The 24,177-nt window shown below is 43.8% G+C and overlaps 1 protein-coding gene across 3 annotated transcripts in view; it reads left to right on the forward strand.

The window, feature by feature from the left end:
- The window catches only part of NRG1 (neuregulin 1), a 101,685-nt gene that overhangs the window by 51,296 nt on the left and 26,212 nt on the right, over nt 1–24,177 (forward strand). For all 3 annotated transcript variants that reach the window (XM_035894421.1, XM_009638994.2, XM_009638995.2), the window contains exon 2: nt 21,461–21,590. In XM_035894421.1, the coding sequence (XP_035750314.1) occupies nt 21,461–21,590 (130 nt within the window). The remainder of the gene's footprint in view (nt 1–21,460; nt 21,591–24,177) is intronic.

Below are 24,177 nucleotides of genomic sequence, written 5' to 3' on the forward strand. Positions count from 1 at the left end.
TCACAAAGCCAAGGGGCCCAGCCGCTTCCAGACAGAGAGGAATGCACCACAATAGCACAGACCTCTTTCACCTTCAGTCCCATAACACATGGGCAGGAGGACCTTCTAGCTCCAGTTGGTACCGGGTTTGTCAGCCCCCCCACAGAGCAGAAGGTCTTCTGAAACTTGTAGGGCAACCCACTGAACATGAGAGGATGCTGGAGAGGTGAGTAACAACAGCAGATGTAGCACCAGTCCTCTGTAGCAGCCTTTCTCCTGGGTCCATCTTTTGCTGCCAAGTGATGCTCAAGCCTCACAGGCTTGCCTTCCTCCCATCCCAGCCCCCCAGCCTTGCAACTGCATAACCGAGGGACGGGGGCAGGAACAACACCACTAGGGGTGAGCCACAGGACTCTGGCTAACGCAGGGCCTGGGCTGGTAACTCGCTCCAGGTTGTGGGAGCAATATCACTGCTGATGGACAACCCTTGGCTTCCAGAGAGCAGACCGGAGTTTGCTTTTGATTACTCTGCTCTCCTCTCACCATGCAGATCTTCTCTGCAGGAAACACAGTTCCCTCTAGAAGATTACATCCTGGCCCCATATAAAACCCATGATAAAAAGGAATGGGTTTGCTCCCATCAACCGGTTCTGTGTGGATCCTGGGTGCTACAAATGTAGCTAGACTTTTGCTCTCAAAAAAACCAAAAAAAAGATAGAGGCAGCATGTTAAAGCTCGAAACCTGACTCTTTACAGGTGGATTTGAATTAAAAATGCTCACTGTTTCTGTGGATACTAATAAGTGTTGATGACAGAAAAATGAGGCATTCTTGCCCAGTTGTTTCAGTCTAACTTCAGACATCTAGGTTTGAATAGAATAGTATTAGTTTTTCCACATCATTCCCTTTTTATTCTACTGGACTATCTGTAGCCCATATCAAACAGCCCATTTTGGATGCTGTAACAAGAGATTTCTTTTTTTTTAATATCATGCTTGTCTTGTTTGTGGTTTTTAAATGGTCTGTCAGATTGGAGAAAACTTCCCGTGTGCTTTGTTAACACAGAGAATGTATGATCTCAAAAAGTACAGCAGAGAGACTATGAGGGACAAATTAAACATGACACAGAAAGTCTTCTAACTAATCCGGTCCAGTTTTCTGAATTAAACAGGCTAAGGACAGCGAAATACAATGAGATAGAAGCATAGCCAATGTGTGATACAGGAGCTGACACATCTTTTCACTTACAAACCATAGCTGGAAAGCAAAATCAACTGCATTTTTTACTTTCCCCAATACTAATGAAAAATAGAGTAAATCTCACAGTTAAATCAGTAACATTTTAGTTTGTTTTGGGATAAGGCACACACAAAGAGAACAATCCCGACATACATTTTTCATTTATGTTCTGCCTTCCCCCTAGGCTTGAAATTCATTGGCCCTTTTCAGGGATTTTTTCTTTTGTAATGTATCTGTACTCTTGTAAAAAAACCCCAGTGATTGCGCAGGCACTTCCATATGCTGAAGGATATAGCTTCTGCCTCCCGCAGCCAGAGGAGCTTGGAGGACATTGCATCCACCCTGGTGCCAGAGCCTGACACACCGTATCAGCAGCAGAATTCACACCCAAAGGCAGGAAAGCCTCTGCTTTCTTTGTCCACCCTGACCTTCACCCCAGCTTTTCCACTTCCCCGGGTTTTTGCTGTTCAGATGCTTGTAAAAATAAAACCATTAGTGAGTAAGACCTCCTATGTTGCTTCAGTGTTGCTTCAGTGTTTTGGGATTGATACCAGAGACCAGCTGTTTGCCCCATTCACACTCTGGCTCTGACTGGGCTCCCTGTTAGCTGATGTGGTGCTGCCCATGCTGAGGTCTTTCCCTTGCTTGGCAACATGAGAGTGACGTCCAGCTGATGATTACCTGCAGCTGAACCTGCTTTGCTGGGGTCTCAGGAACAAAAGACATTTGAGTCGCCAAGGTTTCGGGTTGTGGTTGGTTTTGCCTGTATTTCTGCACAGTAGGGCTGGGGTGCTCAGATAAGCCTGGAGCACTGAGCACTGGGCTTCTGCCCAGCTGAAGTTAACCAGCTTGCTCTCTTTCAGATGTTTTGCGCATCCCACGTGGGGCAGGCTGAAGCCCCTGAAGTAAGATGGTTTGTTCTCTCAGAAGCCCTTTCTAGGAGGCCTGGGAAGTTACTTTCCTGCTTTGGAGGTGAAAGGGCAGAAGCGTGTGTGTTTGTTCAACCATAACTCCCAGCTCCCTAATGAAGAAGCCAGTTGGTTTCAGCACTCCTTCTAGCTGGTGAAGATGTACCTGGAATGTGTTTTATAGGGGGTGTGGAGAGCACACCAGAGTGCCACCAGTCCTTCCCTGTACTTCTGCCTGAGCCATCTGTTGCTGCTCTGCCTGTTGACCCATCTTCCAAGAAGCAGTATCAGGCACAGGCACATTGGTGTTTCTGTGGCAGCATCCTTGCACAAAGCTCTACCATGGTGAATGCAGGAACGGGCTGTCTTTTCCCTCTTGCTCCTGATGAGGGGCCTTATAAATTCATGCAGAAGTGTCCTTGGCCAGCAAGGGTATCTCCCACATTGGGTCTTATTCTGAGGTCTTTGTCAGTCAGGTTGAGAGGTCTGGTGAGGCTGGAGAAACAAGTCGGTAAGAGGAGAAGGAGGAGGTGGAAGGCTCCAGAGCTATGCCATAAGTTTTATTCCCTCCTATCAGGGCCTGGGACCAGCAGAGGATGTTCTCTCTGTGTGAAGGAATAAGGTTTTGCTCTATTTGAATTTCTCTTCCACCACAGCCCCATCCACATGTGTTCAGCACTTTAAGGGCACCACCACAGAGGCATCTACAAATAAGGCAGGTGAAGGAAAGATGCAGTTTCATCCACTTCTGCTGCTTCCCAAGAGGAATGGCGCTGTCTCTTCCCCGACACTTTTTCATCTGCCTTTAGCAGCATCATATCTGTTGCATATGGCAGGAAAATTTCTTCTTTCCCTTCAAATTCCAGTGCCTTCAAAGACAGCATGCAGCCCAGCGTTTTCTACAGATCAAGCCCAGTTTTGATCTTACCTGGAATAGGTGCATGCAGTTACAAGGAGGGGTTTTTGAGGGCCTGTTAACATGTTGGAAGAAGAAACCTTGGTAGCAAACACAAAGTCTCTGGATCCTCATGGGAACCTTAGAAAAGGCTCCTTTTTCCAATGTTTCAGTTGGATGTGCTGTAGCTATAAAGTGTCCCGTGTCTCTTTACCTCCATGCACCTTTAGTGTCACCTCAGTGAGCTGAAGCTGCATGGAAGTCAGAAGAATAAGAGAAAGAAAGTAGAAGAGCTGGTAAGATACTTCTCACTGCAACTTTTAATGCAGCCTGATTTTCATAAAGGGCTGTTCAGGGCAGTCTCAGCTAGTCCAAATGCTCAGTTGTCCAAATTCATTGATTAGCTCAGATATCCAAAACCAGTGCTTGACGTCAAAGGGCCTGCAAGCCTTTGGCAATGTGCCGTCAGATTTGCCCAGCTCATAAATCAATGGTCTTTCACTGAAAACTACCACCTACTACTGCCATGAGAAATCTCTGTTGTGCATGAATGCCTGAAAAAAATGTAGCAGATTAATTAAACAGAAGTAATAAGCACCTGCCAGTCCCTTTGGTTTCAGTGAAAGCTACTCAGACTCAGCACCTATGAAAAATGTACTGTATGAGATCATGGTTTAATTGAAGAAATAATAAGTACAGCCAGAGTCAAGGGCAATGCTGAATTCTGGAAGACTCACATCAGCTATGAAATCTTGCCAAATTATTTTTTTTTTGTGGTAGCATACTGAATCTAAGGAATGATGGGATTGATCCAGACTCATGAGAGGGGAATTGGGAATTGCATGTGATGTGTGATTCCACATGGTTAAATGTCCACCTGGAAGTCTGATCTTTAATTTTAATAAAAGTTTTGCAGGCATTATATTTAGTAGGCAGGAGACCAAGCATTTTAGTTTAAGCACTCCAAGGGACAAAAATAACAGTCATACACAAAGGATCTAAAGATCTGTAAGTCCTGGGATGCATATGCACTTTTGTCTTTCCCATACATGTCTTTTCCTCTTCAGGGTTTGCTGACCCTTCAGAACAGAAGTACTTAGAGCACAGCAGTCTGTTTTACATATTGGTTGTAAGATTAATGGCTGAGCATACTCCTTAGGAAGTAAAAAAACAGAATTATGGACATGCTGTAAATGGCCAGAGATATATCTTCCACTTTTTCTTTCTATGTTACATGAATAAGTATATTTTATATAATTCTGTGAGCAAATAATCTCCTGAAGTATTTCATTTACCTTGGACTCTCTTCCTCCTGCAACAACGCATTGCCAGAAAGTATGCCATCAACTCCAAAATTCACTTGATTCTTTTTACTTGAATCTTTGAAATCCCACCTTCTCTGAGGTCACTATAAAATGATCATGGCTGACAATCATGACCTGCATCCATGCTTGTCTGCACTAAGTATTACTTTTACTGTATGTTAGAAAGAATTTGGGGAAAGAAAAGAGATGATCTCCTAAAAAAATTATATGTATCATAAAGAGGGGGACTGAAGCATTATTACTAGGCTGCCGTGTGTAGGCTGCAATGTGTGAAAGCACAGGCTGAACAGACACATGATTTGTTTGGGCAGGCAGTTAGGCTCCAGAGGTGGCTGGAGCATTGCTGGAGCAGGGCACAAAATGTGGCACTTGGCTGGGTGGGTTTTGCAGGAGGGACAGGAAGGATTGGCGTGTCCAGACAGTTTCAGCCCTCGGTGAGCGGGGCTGGCATTACTGCACACTCAGAGGATGCCCCTGCAGCTCTGCTGACCATAGCTTGGCAGCAGGACCAGGCGACCTTGGCTCCTCCAGAGCTGCTCACCAAAGTGTGACTCAAATGCATTTGAGAGCCTGTGAGACTGAGACCCAGGCCCACCGTCTCCCAGCAGACATGCCTTGTACACCTTGGGAATGGGTTATACCTGCACGTTGCATCAAGGCAGTGCTTTAAGCAGGCTGGCTGGGCTAGGTTTCACGTAAAGTTGAAGCCCAAATGTGAATTAACTTTATTATTTAGCAGACTAAGAACAGGGGTTTCTTTCTTCAGCTTCCTTACCTCGTTGTCTGGAATGAGCTCAGATAATTGCCTCACTTCTCTTGCCCTGTATTGCTTGGTAATTTCTTCTCATAATGTGCCTGTCACTTGCTCCTAGTTCACTCTGCACTAAAAATCCAGAAAGGCCTAGGTAAGGGCTAGGGAAGAGAAACCCACAGAAAAGCTGAATCTCCAGTTTCAAATCCAAAGCAATAAGCTCTATATAATAAATAGGCTGCTGAAGTCCTAGCAAAATCGACCACTTCAAAAACGCTTTAAAGGCCTTTTTTGTTGGACTAAGTAGCTGAGCTGAGGCTTTTCTTTGTGACCCTTTATTTAACACCAAGGGCATGTTCTGTATCAAGATATAACCAGACCTGTCTCCAGAGAGCAGTCAGTCTAGGAGAGGAGCCAGGCACGCCAGAATATGCAGGGGATGCAATTACTGATGGGTCTGGTTACTGCGTCAAGCCTGCTCCTGCGCAAGAACCCCCCCTGCCTCTCCTACTCCACCGATTACACACTTCTCCCGCCCTCCAGACAAACTCATACCTGGAGGTGAGGACAGAGGACAGCCCTGTTCAAGCTGGTTGCAGGGAAGTTGCATCGTTGCCAGCCCAGCAGGTCACCTGCTGCTGCACGCCTCACTGGCCCGCAGGAGAGCAGGGCAGCATTTACCAAGGTCTGGTGCTTCACTAGCCCCCAAATATCCCTGCTGTCCCTCACATCTTGCAGGGACAGCGCTGTGAGGGCATGCAAGTGGGGAAGGGAGAAGAAACTGAAATGGCTTTGACTGGTGAAGCAGGAGCACTGTGGGGAGGAAATGTGACAAGAAACAAAAGACTCAGACAGACAGACTGGACTGCTGGTCTGGCACAGCCTAAAATAAACTGTCAGGGGGAGGGTGAAAGGATCTGAGAACAGAAGGGGGTAAACTTAGTGCTCTGTAGGTCCCCTGCTACAACAGCGAGAGCCAGACTCAGACTTCAGCTCTGCACGGAGTCAGGAGAAGTATCATTTTAGGCAGCCGTAATTCTTTTTTCTGCCTCTGGAAACAGTCTAGTTGGCAAATTTCAGGCTATAATAAGGTCAAAGATGAAATCCCTGAAACTTGCTTTTTCCCATTTTATCTCAAAGCGATAACCTCTTCCATTTATTTTTCCAATGGGACACACTCCACCAGATCACACAGAATATGTGTGAAAGATGGGAGGTAATGAATGGCATCCTGTTCTCACTCGTTTGTAAAATGTGTCTGCTATTGACTGTAGGCCAAACACTGATCTCAGTTACAAGAAGACAGACCCGGAGTAATTCCACTAGAATTTCACACTGTTGCATTTAAACTCAGATTTTAGAAAGAGACCGATGATTTTCTGGGGTATTTGCATTTTTGGAATCCCTAATTCAAGGCAGCTTCAAGGCAGGATGAGCCTAGCCTGTCTTGAAAAGCAGGCCAGCTCAAGAGATCTCGAGCTGGTCCAGACAAAACCAGCAGTATGCTACAGCAAAATGCTTCTATCTTTTATTTTAGAGGAACCGCTTTGTGGCTATCCCAACTACTGACCACTAAAGAAGTAAAAAAGAGAGGATTTTTTGTAGAATTTCTTGAAAAATTGTTACTTCTTGGGCATAGATAATTTTCTGCTCCCCTAATGGGTGTCCATGACACAAACAGCATATATACTGCACCAGTCTGATAGACATGCACAGGATACACACCAGACAAGAGCTCTGTGTGTTGACAATATATCTAAAAAATTTTGATGATTATTCAGTTCAAAGCTTTATTTTTTCTTTTTTACCTGTTTTCATGTAGAGTGTTTCCTCATAATTTAGAGCAAAATGATAAATGAAACTAAGTCAGTGATTGTTTCCTTGCAGGGAAAACCGTGACTGTCAGGCTTCCAAGGAAGCAGAGAAATATATTCTAAATGTTGATCCACCTCTTTCTCTAGTTTGTTTACTTTCAAGTCCTTCTCAAAATACTAAACATTCTTCTTAACTGCTGTCTCATTCTGCTTAGCTGCTATCCACTGGCTTCTTGAAGTTTTTCTCTAGTTTTGATTACTAGTTAGGAAATAAAACTTAAGAAGTCAAAAATGTTCCTTATGCTTTTTGAAGCACAAAATGGTTTAATATGTTCATGGGGCTTCTTGTTTCTAGCTTTGCAAAATGCATGAAAGATTTTTTCATTTTATTTTTTTCTGGCATCATCTGTTAATGGATATCTCTTTGATATCCAAATTTCTTCTGATCAGCATGAGTAATGAAGGGAAGATCCTTTTCCACAGCAAATTTCTGCAAGACCACACAAAACTAAGAGACCAAAACAAGAAAAAAAGCCTTATTGCTATAAGTTAAGCAAATGTATTTTGTATTATACTTAGTTTGATTTTATTATCTGTGAAGTCATTTTTCCATTAGTCAACCCTTTAATCAGAGCTATCATCCACTGACTTAGACTTCTATCTTTTAAGCTATTCTTCGTTTTCGTCCCTGGCTAAAAAGGAAAATTTTTATCTAGATGCTCAAATTCACTCATTTTCATACGGGCAGTGTCTCAAACTATTAATTCAAATATTTGCTCTTAGCCTTAGAAGCATTAAAGAAAACTGTGCTAAAAGGACCACTCTTCATTGGTGCATGTAAATAAAAGCAGATAAATTGTGCAAAAATGTCAGAGGAAAAGGACCCACTCCCTCTCTCTGTCTCAGTGGGATCGGTTTCTCATTTCAGTCAAGTCATAAGTGACTCTGGCAGATAAATCCTCCTGGCCTGTTTGCCCTTTTGTCTCAAAGCAGGCTCCTTGCACAGTAAAATGCAATTTCATCTCACTCAGTGAGTTTCATAAAGGCCATGGAAATTAATGGCACCCGGGGGTCATCTCTACAGTGCTGGGAGAGTGAAGGATTGCACAGGCACTGTAACCTGGCTCACCACTGGCGTACTACCAACACAAGGCGTCCATTGCTGCCACGGTTCTGCTGCTGCTGCTGCTGGTAACAAAATATGTGGCTTTGGTGGAATGAAGCAAGCCATGTTGGGTAAATGGAGGAAGACAACAGTGTCTGCCACAGCACTATCTGTCATTTAGGTTTTGTGTCCTACTGACCAAGGTTAAATGAGGCAGACATCTGACATAGGTCTCTGATTTAACAGGAAAGTTGAAAAAGACATGAAGTCAGCTTTGCTTGACTGTAAGAGAATACCCTGAAGAAAGAAAAAAAATCATTCTGTTTTGCCCTGAGATACTCAAACATCGTCTTGTCTTCACTGACCTTGAAGTATTTTCCAGTGAGGAAATGCATCCTGTGAAAGGCGGGATGGGTTTAGGCTGGAATTGCTGTTCCTACTTTATATTCACTGGGGTCGTTGTGCCAGGAACCTTACTGATTTTCTGGAGGTGCAAACTGGTAAGGGAGGCTGCAGGGGAGGGCTGGTGGCACGCAGTGCAGAGGCACCGCTCCCCCCAAGCAGCCCCCGCAGCTTTTGGGTGCAGCCTCATGCCAACAGCATTGGTTCTGGCAGCACAGAGATGTAACACTGCCCAGGCACAGCCACAAGGCCACCCTGCATGCAAGGCTGGCATCTGAGTCCTTTCTCCCACACACTCCTCAGCCCTGCAGAAAATTGGCCAGTGACTAATTTTGTCCCGTGAAAAGGCTCAGCCTTGTCTCATTATTCCTAAGAGTCAAAAAAAGTGGTCATTACTAAACTCTCATCGCCTCCCAGGCTGGTAATTTGCTCCTTGCAGTTCACTCTGGGTACAGCAGCCGAAGATCCTTGGAAAGGAGTATTTAGAGGCAATTTTTGCAGTGGATTACATTGTTTCTCAGGCTATGGCAAAATGCTGTTGCGGTGCTACCAGCACACAAAGTAGATAGAATCCCTGCGGGGTTTGGTTTCTTTCTTCTAGCTACATTTTAGCTGTCACTTGAAAGGAAAAAGGAAAGCCTAACTTTTGGGGTTGCAATACGAGATAGGCTCAAAGGCTGAAAAGCAACAAAATGATAAAAGCACTGAGCGAATGATTTTTTTATATCCTCCTGTTCTCCTTCTAACCTAATCTCAAGATTTTGAAGGCTTGACTCAGGGTTTTTAAATGTGTCAGACTATTGACCTTGTTTTAGCTCATACTAGCAGACAGTATTTTTAAATAAATAAATGCTAAGCCTACATCTTCCATAAATTCAGGAGAGCTCCACTGCTGCCACTGTCAAGCATTCGCCTAAAATGTTGGCCCTGAGCACTTGGTAGCTTCCCCTTTCACTGGTTTGTGCCAAATTTCTGTCCTGTCCTGGAGACCTTCAGGAATTTGTCTTTCTTCCTAACCCTAGAACAAGCATGGAAAAGATTGATACATCTGCCCAGTAATTGTGGCATGTGAATCACATTCTGGTTTTTCATGGAAATCACAGCTATCTTCGCTGGGCTGGGGTGTACAGTCCTCTGCCAGCCTTTGGCTGTCTTTTGGGCTTTGTTAAATTACTGGATGAAACTCGGGAAATAATGCTATCAGACAAGCAATAAGATGAGGGCAATCCCCAGGGTCTTTCCTGTGGGGTGGCAGATGGCAGTTTCCTCAGTCGCCTGCAGGAGGCAGTGACACATTTGACACTCAAGGTTCTCACTGGCACAGGTTTTTGCTTGAAGGTGCACCCTATAGCACCTTAGAAGGGATGCAGCAGTTGACTAACAGTGACGATTCAGTTTGTAGACTGAAAGAAGATGGAAAAGCAAACCCTCTAAAAGGTTTACTAATGAAAATGTACTTTCATTTTGATACAAAGAGACTCAAAAGTCTTCGGGGCAGATGGGGTGCTCAGAACATCACTCGTAGGGTACCACATGCACTAACAGTTTTCTGCAAATGAACCCAAAAGTTTAAGCCTACAGGAGAAAGATGATCCTTTCATCCCGTATAGTGCTTTGAAATGAAGATGTGAAAAAGGTGAGAGCTCTGTGGATGCCCAGCTCAGCTGTGTCTGGAGGGCTCCCAGTGCATGGCACCACTAGTGCACAGCTTTCTACTCCTGCCCACACACCTAGGACCTCCACCCCATCAGGCTTTTCCAGTGTCACCAGTGCTTTCCTTCTGCATCCCTCTAGTGGTTTCTCATCTCATTGCACACCAGCCCCCTTACAGCTTACCCCCTCTTCCCTCGGCTCACCCTCACTTGTTCAAACAGCCACTTCCGATGTTGGCCCCTGCTTGGAGGGGCTCTCTGTAAGCCACGCATCTTCATTTTACTTGGAATAGTCTCTTCTGTGGAAGAACCTACAAAAAATCTTGGCTGTCACCATGAAGAGTTTCTTCATTTTTTTCTTATGTCCCCATCTCTGCATACATGTTTCTTGCCCTTCACATGCCCTGTGAACTCCTCGCATTTCTGGTTAGCGTTCTTGATCTTGGTACACAACAGCATCCCAGCTCTGTTTAGAGTGACAGAAATAATAAATAACCAGCAAAGAGCCCTTTCTAAGCTGAAGAGCAAGGACCAAGGATAGCACTGCAAGAGCAAAAATGGTTTATGTTAGAAAGGCAGCTGCCATGTGTAAACAGGGCTTTTTTTTTTTCTTTTTGTCACAAGTTTTCCCTCACGTGGCTGTGCATGCACTGTTGCCACATCTACCCCTTTAGCTGGACAAAGATCCTGGCTTTCTGTTGGAAGTAGGATGTTCATGTGGGCTGTATGTTCTCCTTCACCCTGAGACTGCCTGTTGCAGTTGCACTCTGCTCAGGCTGTTGAACCCTTTTCTCACTTCTACAGATCCATCCCTTTTCTAGGTCTGTGTCTGCACAAGTACATGAGTTCGACAGTGACTCCATTAACACAGCAATTGCTTGGAATCTGTTAGCATTTCATTATAAATCTGATTTTTGACAGATTTATAACCAGACTATAGAAATTAACTGCTGGAGGAAATGTGCCATTTAGTCTCAACATGAACACATTTTATTTTTCTACATGGTTGTATTTTTTCTTACCAGACTTTTTTTAGAGGCTAGAAAAATAACCTTATGCTTGTTTTAATGTACTTGTTTTAAAGTGAAAAAAACTCCAACCTTTTCATAAACATTTCAAAACTGTCTGGCACAGTGACGCATGTTTATCACATAGTCCTCTCTGATGTTTCTTGAGAGCAGGTACTGATTAAATCACAGTTACTGTATCAGCACATTAAAATATAACTTCACTGAAGAAATAACAGCTGAATAAAATAAGGTTACCAGGTAAATAAAATAAAGTGCCAGAACAAACAGTACCATTGATAGATGGAAGGCAGTCCTTCCTCTTGCAACAAATGTACTACCACTCATTTTTACAAAACCAAGCTGATAGCGGGTATTAATTAAGGACAGCACCCCTTTCCCTTTCCAGTAACCTGAAGTTCTGCCACAGAGCTTTGCCGGTGAGCCCAGGGTGAAGTACCACACACCTTTTAATGCAGATGGTGGCAGAAGTGGCAGGAGCAAGGGCAGAGGAGGGAGAGCGGGCTGGCAGGACTGGCTTTGGGTGCAAGCACTTGCTCCTCCACACCGATGACTGCCGTCCGCAGCAGCTGACGGGGGTCCTGGGCAGGGCGGCAGTAATCACACGTAGGTTTCACTCCAGCCACACTGAGCTGCTGCCCATACGTTCAGCTGCTCCTGACACGGCGTGCCATCCTTTCAAGCCTGCTGGAGTCAGCCCCAGCAGGACTACAGCCCACAGTTCGAAAAAAACTTTCAGGCTAGGCTACCTGAAATCTTGCAGTTTTGCCCCAGTAGTCATGTTTTCTAGGCCATTCTTGTTTGCCTTTTTACTGACACAAATGTGTTTTCCCTGAGTACCATTTCATACGCACTTATTTTCAAACAGCACTATAAACAGTGACAGTTTCGTACCTTCCAGGCTGGAAATTAGGGAGGGAAATGAGAAAAGGCTCCCTTATTGCAGAAACCACTTTCTTTGATAGGAATTTGAAGTGCTTTGACAGTTTGCTATAAAAGGACCCTGCTTACAGAGTCCAAAGGATCTTGCTACAAGCAAAGCACCTAATAATGTCTCTCTCCACTACTCGCCTCTGGAGAGAGACATTCCAAGCAGGAAAGTGGTAATGTGCTTTTCAGAAAAGGCATGTCCCATGGCTGTGCTCATGGATAGCAGAGTGGAAATTTCCCTGTGCACCCACCCGGAGAAGATTTTTCTCCTTGGTCTTGGTGAGCAACTCCAAAACGGTCCAGGAGGCTGGATCTCCGAGCAGAGCCTGCGTCAGAGACCCAGCAGCTATGTCTAGCAGTTTCACATACCTTTTTCCAAGGGGAATGGTCCATTTCAAATGTGAGGAGCAAGTTATAACAGCAAGAGAGTCTGTGTTTCTTCTTTTGTACTGGTGTATCTCAGAACTTGTCTTGAATTGTAAATCACCTTAAAAAAAAAAATCCAAGGCCTTGGAAATCTCTGCAGAAATACAAATATCAAAGTAAACTGACAAATAAGTTTGAGCTTTGGTGCATTAAGAAGGAAGCTGTCTTTGATAAGCATTCTTGTTCTTTACTTATCTCACATATCTGTCAGTATTATTAGGGCCCTTTCTTGTAATGCTTTCTTATCGTAGATATCAAGGAGATACTTGGCAACCTGTGAGCAACCCAGGGTCTTTTTTCAGAGAAGATGCCTTTGCCGTATCTTTGACTCAGAAATGGAGGTGTATTTCTGTACTAGTCTGTGTTTCAAAGGGTGTCCCAAGAGCCACCATTACGTGGGAAGAGCCAATCTCTGTTACTATGCTTTTCCTCACCACCCAGGGACCTCAGGCTGGTTAAAGAGGCTGAGCCATAATTGCCTCAGGGCCAGCATGCCTCAAGTTTCCAGAAGCTTCTTCTCATGGCCACGCCCATGAAGCAGAAGGCCACTGGGAAAGCAACAGATAGTCTTCTGTACTTTGGGGATGGGGGCAAGGCAAGGGAACATGCCTTTAATGACTTTGAAGATGTGCTTCAAAATCAATGAAAGCTTGTTTCATTGTGGAATTAGTAAACGAGTAAATGTTCTTCCACTGCAGAGTATGCAGTAGGAGACAGATTAACGCATGCCTAGGAATCCTGGGCTGGACATTTAGAATTATTCGAGGGAAGATTGGAGACACAGCTTCCTCTTGCACACTTATTTAACTTGGGGTATTTCAGTGGGCAAGCTTTGCTTTCAACAAGACTAAACACTTATATGGCACCATGCTGAAATCCATTCTACTTCAGAAAAACTTTTAAAGGCACCAGGGAAAAACATGGAAGCGAATGTGACTATAAATTAAGCAGGTACTTGAGTGCTATCTTGAATTTGTGTGGGCTTATACACTCAGTTTCAAGTATGTTCTTACTGAAATGCTTTCCTGATAGTAGGGTTCCTGACAAGGATTATGATGTTGACTTTATATGAAACTTCATTTGTAATAGAAAGCTTGCACGCTTCCTTTCATAAGCTGCTGAATAGTCTTTACTATCCCTGCATCTCTGTGAGCAGGTAGCACTAAAGAAGTGGTTTTGCACTTATCTGCAGAAATATAATTGGATGCTTGAAATTAAGAAGAAAAATCCTTCAGAGGAAAGAGAAATAAGAACAGATTTTGACTGACCGTGTTATAATGGGGATGGAAGTATTTCAATACTCAATGTGATAAGAAAATAATTATGTCAGTATCACTATGTACCCATCAAGGCAAGCATAACGGTATCAGATAGAACCTGTAATAGAAATCTCTGCCACAGTACCTTTCAGGAGCAGTAAGACAGCCCTGCGACCTGATCTGTGACTAACTGCAGCTAATGAGTTAGATGTTTTGTTCTTATTTAAGTATTTGATGTGGGTTACAGCACTGGTGAACCACATGATCAACCCTCACAGAAAGCATCAGACATGGGCTGGAGACGGGAGAAAATCCAAATTTTGCATCCCAACGCAGGGAGAGCACCCGTAAGCACAGCTGTACCTGCTGCATCAGGGAACTTAGCACCATGCCAGGCCTGCAGTTGGATTTGGGCAGCTGGCAGGACCCTAGGATAGTGTAAGGATTTCTCTCTGGACAGTTCCTTGAAGGACAACAATCTATCTTCATAATCTTCATAGTCTTTGTGTATTTGTCCTTTCAGTTCCATCAAGGTTCTTTTTTCCCCTTTGTTAAAATTTAAAAGTCTTTTTGAGTTAAAACCATTGAGAACAGTTGTTTGCTGTATGCAGAAATAATGCTCTTTGTATTAGGGTGCTCCCCATGCTGCCTTGCAGAATCAGGCTTTTAAGGCTTGAGAAAGAACCCAAGTTCTTTGCTCTACTAGCTCAAGTCTGGTCCTCCTGACAGGAGGGAGGTTTCCAGCTGGGTCCCATCAGTCATCTCTCCAAGCTACAATGCAGCTGCAGATGGTGCAACAGGCCCTATCTCATTGATTAGGCAGTGTCATGACACCGATGGCAAAAGCTGACCTGCCCAGTGGTTTGGTGCAGTCAGTTCTCCTGGGGTTAGTATCTACACCCTGGTGTGCAGAAGAAGATGGCTTTTCACCTGTCCAACAGCTGATTCCTTTATGCATTGGGTCCCTAGCTGTGCACTGGAGGAGGAACAGGACTCTGTGGGCAGCTCTTGCTTTATGAAGCTTCACCTCCTCTATTAAGTCTCCCTCACAATTTCAAGGGCCTGCTCTGCATCTACGCTGATGGGTCCTTCCCTAGCAGCATGAAGAGACCTTTCAGAGCTCTGTGGAGGAGCAGTGAGAGATACACGGGAGTAAGGTCCCCCATGAAGGAGCTCATCTTACCAAATATGTTACGGGTTGTTTTGCATGGGCTCTGCCCCTGTTACAAGTTACCAGCCCAATAAGTTATTTACTTTACCTTGCTGTGCAGCAAGCATGGAGAAGAGCAGGGTGCAGCCTCTGAAGCAAGGTGACGCAGGAATCCTTTCCTACAGTTTATTTGGCCACCCAGGCTTTTCCACATGGTGGCATGTTCTCCAGCACAGCAAAGGATTCCATATTGGATAGTTCACTCTATCATGGCAGTTACATTCAGCTCCTTATCTGCTGTCTGCTTTAATCCAAGGCCTATAAGTTTTCAGACCCTCCCACCCATTCCTGGCATTTTCAAGGTTGATCAAGAGTCCCTTAATAATAAAGGCACTTCCCTGTCTTGCTGTCAGTTAGCATTCTTGGGCTTAGACCTGTTTTTCCTGCACTGTTTCCATCGATGCAGATTTCCTCTGCACCTCTCTTTCTTTTCTTTTTTTGCTGCCCCTCCCCACCACAGACACATTTTTCCTCTTGGGACCCTCTTGGCCTGTCACTGCCTTGTGTTTTGCCATTCACATCTCCCCTCACCGGGTGGGGAGTGTTTTCTGAAGGCACTTGCCGACTTTTTGCAGATACTCATCGCATCACCCTAAAGTGAAAGCTGACATCCTTCACAGCAATGGGAAAATATGCCTTGCCTCAAAGCCCAGTTTCAATCAGGTCTCTCCATGCACTCTTGCATTCTTCCACGACCCATGTTGCCCCACTTTTTCTGAAAACTCTAGCGTTCGCAAGCAGTAATAGCATTTCCTCACTAATAACCCATGAGCTGTGTGTGTCTCTGCCCGACTTTCCTCTGATCTCAAAGTTAAATGAAGCAAACAAAAATTGTTCCTGGTCAGGCCGTCTAGCATGTGTCACCTCTCGACCCTCCATCGTGAGCCAGATGCTGTGCAGGTCTCTCAGTCGTGCGCCTGCCAACTGGGTCAGTCTGTTGGCCTATCAGGGAGGAAGCGATCGGGTGGTGCAGCGAGCTGAAGCATTTGTCTTTTGTTTTTGGGTTTGGATTTGTGGGGGTTTTTTTGCTTTCCTTTGCTTTGCTAAGGTTGGATTTGTGAGGGAAAACCACCAAGGGGTCTGTGTCACAAGGGGGAGAGGGACATGCTGCCTTGGTTCAGCAAGAGTTTATGTGCTCTCAATCTTTCCTGAAGTTTGTATCTTGCAGACCCAGCAATTTCCTGTTTCCTTCTTGCTGGCCCTGATCTTCATAGAGATAGTGCCAAAGTGAGAAAGCATTGTCTTAGGGCCAGGGAGTAATTCCACTAACTTGTAAGCACTTAATTCCAGCTGCTGGCAAAACAGCAGGCTCCTTAAATGATCTCTTAAGAAAGTCCCAGGAATCTGTTACACTGTGTTATTTGTGAAGACAGAGGCTTAAAAAATTTTATAACGAGATTGAATGGCTAGTTTAGCATATTACATCACCAAAGCAATGTGAAAAATTCTGAGCAGCCCCATGAAATAGGGGCTCCTATAGAGACTTGGGATTTTTTTTTCTGTGAGATTTATTGTTGGTGTTGGCAGGTTTTTTTAAACCTTTGGTATGTTCAGAGCTACATGGATGCAGTTTCAGCTCTGGAACCATTAAGTATGAGGGACATGAAACATGTCCTTCTACACACCTGGTAAAATGGAAATTCTTTTGTGTTCAGAAGGGTTAGGTTTTGATTGCCCTCAGGTTTTGGCTTCTCTTCTCCTTGAAGGTACCTATACAGCTTTTCCTGCCTACTGTTATGCTATCAGTTTTCCTCATTCAGTGCCATACAGAAATGCCAAGGTTTCCTGCAGTTGCAAGTGCTTTGCAAGTTGGGCTCATCAGGGAAGTCGAAGTGAGTTGAAGAGGCTTAGTACTCAGTAGGAAGAAAATGTAGATGGTTTAACTGAGACATAGAGGGATGAAGTGCTACAGCCAAGGCTACATGGGAAATCAATCTACCCTGCAGATCAGGGCTGGACATCTTTAAACTGTCCATCAGCAAGTCAAAAGGGAATTGCATTCTGCTCTTAAAGAAATTAATGAGTGTCAAGTGGGGGAATGTGAGTTCATAAAGCTGACTTTCTTCTGGGGGAACACACTTTGTCACCCCAAAAATCACTTGCGTGTGCTCTCTCTCCCCTTCCTTCTCTGCCTCTATCCCTCCTTCACTCCGTGCAGGTCTGTCCCTCTTCCATTGGCATGAGCTGCAAGTAGGCTTTGCTCAAGCTTTAGTCTCAGAAAACAGTGATAAGCAGAAGTATTTGTTCTGTTCCTCCCCAGTAATTTACTCTTTTTGTTCACAAAAGGAGACTGGAAAGGTCCCTACCTTGCAGTCCAGTCAGGTGACATATTTACATCCCATCAGTGGCCTTCCGGTGAGAATGGCAAATCTTCCTTTGTGCTGCAGCTGCCACTTGACTTTGTTTCCATTGAGTCATAAGCATCTCACTAGTCACCTTGCACGACTTTGAGCCTGTCCTCTGATTTTACACCAGCTTTGCAGAAACTCAATTCAAAGAGGCATGGACACTATTCTGTTTAGGTTGCAAAGCCCTTCCTTCTCAGTCTGTATTCAGAGATCCCTTAGGGTTCGTCTCATCAGACCGCCTCACCTGTGCGGGGCCTGGGAGTCCTGCTGCTGTAGCCACTGAACTTCAGAGGGCTTTGGAGAGAGGAAGAGAAAAAGAGAATGCATTCTTCTGTTTCGGGACAAAAAAGGGTCACAGATTTCTCAGGTAAACTCAGAATTGCATGAAGTTGCGTCTGCTTGATATGAAATGATCCTGGGGTAGTTTTACAGCAGTAATTCACATTTTAGTAGTTTTTGAAAGATGCAATAGCTCCTATTTTTCTTCTTGTTAATGGGTTTAGGCAGTTCCTGTAGATGGGCGCAAATCTCATTGTTTTTCAGTGCCATGTGAATATATGCATTAGTGGGGACTTTGTTCATGCTGCCTGCAGCTGCTTTTTTAAGTGTGGTGTTTCTGCATTCAGGGAAGGGGAAAAAAAAGGTAGAGTATGCAGGTTTTCAGATGTTATCTCATGCATGATATTTTCAAATTTCATTACAGCATGTAATTTAGTCCTTTCAGTAAGCTAGGGGTTTGGTATAGGACTCTAGAACAAACCAGGTTTTCTATCTTATTGGTTGTATAGCTGAAGAAAACATTACAGAAAAGAAAGGAGGTGTGAATTTTGACTAGGTGAACAAAGCACAACACCCAGATATGTGGTCCACAGCTGTGCTTTACCTCATCACTGCTGGTCATTCCCACTGTACATCCTCCAAGCCCATGTCTGTTAGAGATGTATGCAAAGGCAGTGTTTTGGGGCTAGTTATGGGCTGTATGAAATGGGCTCTGATGAACACCTGCTCCCAAATACCACATTTCTTCCGTTACGTGGCTTTAAGTGAAACCCAAAGCCATAGTTAATGTTTCTTGTATTTAATTTGCAAAATAGACTTACAGTGCATACTGGCCATATGCCATAAGAACTATGCATCCTTTGCAAAGAAAAATTAATATCAGAATTAACCCACTGGAGACTTTTTTCCTCCCCTCACCCCATGGAGTTGCAAAGCTCAGGCATATTGGGAGTACAGTGCAAGTGGATCAGTAATGCGAGAAAATTCTCGCGCAAGATTTATACAACAGTTTTGAACATGCAATGCCAAAAACGTGGGTAGAGGCACTCCTCACAAATATGTGTAAAGCCCTTGTATCATGAGATTTCTCTGAGAGCTGCAGACTATTCCCATCTCTAGTAATCAGTTCAGAGCAATTGCTGCTATCCAAAGCTCACTTACATCAGCTGGGAAATAACTGTTACTCTGAAACTCCACAGTGATCTGCTTTTGATTGAGCTGCTGCTTATAGAAAAAGCAGTAAGCAAGACAATGAAAACAATTATAGATAGCTACAAGCCCACTTGCTACTATATCTACCTTCATAATTCAATTTAAAACATTCCACTAGCCAGCAGGGTAGCAAAATGGGGTTTTTTGTCAGAAACGCTGCAGACTATATTGCTTTTTTTGCCTTTCCAAATTAATGCATTAGCTTCCTGAGCTCGAGGACATCCTCAAAATTCTTGTCTCACTTGCAGGTTGAAGTCTTTTAATGGGGTAAAAAGACACAGGATAAGCTTAAAAGTGAATTTAGCTGTTACACTCACAAAGGCTTCACAATGTGCATTACTATATAGGTGGGATTCACTCACCCACGTTTGTCACATCTTAGGGCTTGGAATGCCATAGCCTGTCATGTCAGGCATCTCCTTTGGGCTAATAATCCAGGCTCCTTTCAAGCCAGTGAAGAAGGAAAGGCTCCTCCACAAGGCAAATCTTCCCATCCTAAGATTCATGTCAAGGATGGTGGTCAACCCACTGACATGAAGCATAGACAACCCTTCACCATTGAGCTGATGGCAATCTGTTGGCCAGCCTTTTGTCAACATTGGGTGAAAAGTCCCGTTTGAACTGGTGCTAGCTGAAAGAGGGTCATACTACTCTTAAAACATGACCCCTTTTCCTGCCTCTAGACAAGGCATAAATTTATCCTGGTCTGAGAGGTTATAAATCATGCTTTGAGGGGCCAGAAGAAAGCACTGTGTTATTGTGAGGAATTAGTACTCCATGTTTGCATTTCATTAGCACGTAGAGGCCCCAGTCAGGATCAGGATCTGGGGAGATGTGACACCTGGGGAGGTGGGTGCAACCATGAGAAGCAGGAGGGAGCTTGAGTTTTGGAAGAGGTCATAGGAGGATTTTTCCTGGCCCATCAGAGGAGGGCACTCCATGCAAGCAAGGCATAAAGAAAGAGAAAGAAGCTGGCATGCTGATGATTAATGGCAAAGGAAGGAAGGAGTATGAGAGATGTTAGCTGTAGAGGCAGATGGGATTCTGATGGAGTAAAAGGGGGGACTTAAATATCCCAGTCACTGTCCCATGTCTCATGGAAACAAGATAGCTAAAGCCGCTCTGAAAATGGTGCCAGCCAAGGTGGCCCATTCTCCCAAGTACCAAGTGCTAAAAATGCAGTTTTACTTGGAAGATGATGGGAAACACATGAAAATCGAATGTGACAGGGACTTCTTCATCCTTCTTCTCAGAAAGAACAACTCAAAATGTATAAGTAGTAGTTGTTGATAGCCAGTCTGCTAAAAGCATGTTTTCTTTGGATTCAACGTGTGCAGCAAATGGTAGAACGTTACGCATCGCCTACGATAAACATGCCCCTTGGGTGCCTTCATGTTAGAAAAGGCTTTGAATATCAGACAACTTTTGTGTAGGTGCTTGCAGCTTTCTAGTCAACTCCAGTGGAATCAGCCAGTAGATAAAAAGCATTGTTCCACCTCAGGGTAGAAGCTATTTTTCAGAAACAAAAATACAGGGATTTGTTCAGCACTGTAACAAAATTTCTTCTGTATGTGTGGAGATGGCGAAACAAAAACCATGCAGGAATCTTCCTCACTTTTTACAGATGACAGATAGTCACTTGAGTTAGTTTTAGCCATTTAAAAATTAGAGGCATATTCTCAAGAGCTTAAGCTTGCTCTGCAGTCAATACAGGGAGACAGACACATCGAGGGGCTGTTTATCCCACCCATTGTGGGGATAAGTTGAGCTGTTTTCTGTGAGCGGTGGAGAGCACCTTACAACTAAACGATTCTGTTCTAGACAGGTAAAATCAAGTGCAATGAATAGCCTGAATGAGTTGCCAGAGATCACATAGACCATCAGTGGCGTCATTCCTGAGCTAGGTACTGACCAGTGTCCAGGCTTCAAGCATGCTGACCCTGTTTTGACAGAACTTAGAGCAAAATTTATTCAAACTAGGGGGCAACCAGAGGTTGTAGTTTGGGTCTGCAGCTGCAGCCTGGCAGGTACATGCCTGACCAGTTTAACTCATCTCACAGAAGTGTTTTGTAGGCACAGAGCAGTGTGAGGAGCTGAGGATGTAATATGGCCTTCCGATCATCCCTGTTGCTGCTGGCTAGTTTAGGGAAACCTAACGTAGATTTACCTTTCACTAGTCGTCACCAGCCATGACTGAAATGGGGACATCCTGAGCACTGTCTCTTCTACAGTACTGCTCCCTTTGGTCAGGGTACTACCATTTCTTTGACAAACACTGCATAGGCAGATCATTAGGCTAGGATTTCTCATCCTACCTTGGCAGCCTCTTTAAAGGCTGCTAACTAAACCTTGCTCCTGCTTTCTCCGGGTATTCCCAAACGCCGCAGGGAGTAAACTAAGAAACGAATGAGTTGCAGAAATTTAAGGTCACTTGGTGGACAGGGCTAGTGAAAGCCTTCCTCCCAGGCTGAGTGTGGGGTGGTGTATCTCTGAGGTACGCATTTGAACTCCACTCCCTGTGTCAATCAACAAAATACAGGGTCAGGTAATTAGTGCTTGTGGTAGCTGTGGATAGAGAGCTCAGAAGACTTGCCAGATCCTCCCTGGCTTTACTTCTTCCCTCACATACAAGTACACTTACCAGTCAGGAAGAAAAACTAAGCCATTCTGACCTGTGTTTTCACTCTTGTCTTTTCCAGCCACTTCCACATCTACGACTGGGACAAGTCATCTCACGAAATGTGACATAAAGCAGAAAGCCTTCTGTGTAAATGGGGGAGAGTGTTACATGGTTAAAGACCTCCCAAACCCCCCAAGATACCTGTGCAGGTAAGAAATCCTATTTGCTTACTTTGGTGGAGCCAACAGGTTTCAGAAATGCTTTTTCTTTAAAGGAGCACCTGAACAATTTCTTCTCTCGTACTTGCGTCATTAGGTACTTCTTCATTTTTAAGTATGTGGATGTGAAAATAACCTACCAAGGATGACCTATGTGTTCAATATATGAGGCATAACAAAGACCAAATGGGAAATCTTCCCATGTGCTCCTGGCATGATGTTTACATGGTGTGGAGTAGCACAACTTGAGCCTTATGTTAGAAATAATGAAAGAGATACTGTAAGTAAATACACTGCAAATAGCAAAAAAAAAAAGGTGTGTGGATAACTGCATTGGATAAGTACCTTGTATACAGGACAAACTGGTGATTTTTATTGTCTGGTGTAGTAACTGAACACTTTCTGATGCGACCGGCTTTACAACCTGGAGTTTTTGCTGTTGTGATTAATTGCATAAAAACCAATTAATGTCATGGCAATTGGTGGAGGTTATTATTGCATGTGAGGATCTCGATTCAGGGAGTCATATGAGTTTAGTTTTAAAGGTGTGCTTGTGCACCTTTCTCAAGTCCTGGCCTGGGCTGTTGCAACAGTCCATTGTGTTAGAGAACACCGTGAAGAGCTGCAGCACTGGCGTTCACCTCCTACCTGGTAACACATCAGGTAGCATTTACCTCTGGAGCGGAACTACTCATAGTGAGTTACTGCTTCTCTCTGGCTTGAGGGGGAACTCAGCATTTAAACCTTGGGAAACAGCCCTGGGACCTAGCAGTGGAAAGGGGTCGCTTCTGTGAGGATACTGCTGTTTTTCAGGCAGACCAGAGGCTGGTCAGTGAAGACCATCATCTGCTGTAACTGCATAGATTTTCAGTCTTCTGGGACTAAAACTCAAATGACACTAATTGTAAAGACGACACTGGTGGGTGAGTTAGGTGAGGATCTGTGATGCTTCCATTAGGCTGGGAAGGCACAGACTGCTTGTCTCTGTTGTTGATTAAAAAAACCAAACAACCAAACAACACCCAAAACCCACCACAAACACCAAACCCCACAATAGTCTGCTTTACTTGTGAGTTTTCTTTTTTTGTAGAAGGATGTTACCTGCACTTTATGAGCTTTTGCTTTGGTTTTTCACAGATTGTTCTGTTGCTGAAAGTGATGAATATTTCACTGATTTTAGAATAATTTTTAGCTAAAGTGAATATGGAAAAGTTACTCGCTCTGGTGGGTTGGATTCTTTTTTGAGAGAGAGAGAAAGATTTGTGTCGAATTTACATGATCATTATAAGCCAGCAGTACAAGATGAGCAGTTTGCTGCGACTCTCCAGGGCAAGTACGAGAGCCCGCCTGCCTGTTTCAGCTTCCTATCCAAACACAGCTCAGAAAACTCCAGGGCAGCAGAGCTGAGCACCCAGCAGACTTGCTAATAATTAGCATTGTCCTGGCAGTTTCAGAGGTATCCCATTTTCACTGGTGTGAGGACTTTTTTTTTTTTAAATTCAGAGATCTGACTGTGTTTGTTCTTTGATGTTATGGATTGGCTAATTTTTTAATTAAATGTCTCAGAGACACTTGAATGAAGTGGGGATTTTTTTTGCCTTCTTGTAGACAAGAAATAACCTTTAATTCTGGTGCTGGAGTTGAAAGAAAAGGCAATTCCTCAATTTGGCAGATGTGCCTCTCTCTGGGTGGCCCAAGACCTATTCGGAAAAAGCATCAGAGCTGTAAAATCAGAGAGGGTGAATCTCATTTATAGTAAGGGAGCGGAAAAGGTTTCTTATCCTGAGGACAGCTAGGGCCACCACTATTTTGCAGGGCCTTTTGCTATGCCCCCTGATACTTGCCAGAACTGAAACTTTATGTTGCATAGCAGGACAGGACGCAATACAGCCATGTAAGAAATAAAAGTGTGAGTACTTGAAAGTGGGTGTACTGGGGAACTGAAGAGACAAATACAGTTCCCTTCGTATTTCATTAAAAATACAGATGTCTACTTTTAATTCTAGTATTCCAGTGTTAATTAAAATAAGTATCTAACCAGTACACATTGCCTTCATTGTTCCGAGAAAATAAATCTTCCTCCAGAACATGCCTGTGGAAACAGAATGCTTGAAATATGGTACTTGCTCTTCATATTTCTGCCTCAGTAGCAAGTTCACATTTTTCCATATGGTCCATCTGTTGAGAGCAAAAACAAAATTTCTAAAGCATGAGCCATATCATTCTAAATTGGTTTTATCCCTAACCAAAAAAACATGACTCAGATTCACAACAACCATGGAATTTTCCAAGTGCTATCTCTGGTTTTGTAAGCCCCCTATTCTGTTATAAAAAATGAGCTCCTAAATCCATTTTCTGTTAAAATCTAACTATGTATTAAAAAAAAAAGTGTTTTATAAAATACATAGTGTAACGATCCAGACTGGATCAGATCTTGTACTCATGGATACCAGCGTGAACTTTGAGAAAATTCCCTGCTTTCAAAAGGTAACCATGTGAAATACTCAAGAAATGTGTGAAGTAATGCATTGTACAGCTACATCTATGCTAACATGTATGTTCCCTACATGTATTTTAA

The sequence above is a fragment of the Egretta garzetta genome, unplaced genomic scaffold (genome assembly GCF_000687185.1).
Source record: "Egretta garzetta isolate BGI_Z169 unplaced genomic scaffold, ASM68718v1 scaffold585, whole genome shotgun sequence".
In the NCBI taxonomy this organism is placed as follows: domain Eukaryota; kingdom Metazoa; phylum Chordata; class Aves; order Pelecaniformes; family Ardeidae; genus Egretta; species Egretta garzetta.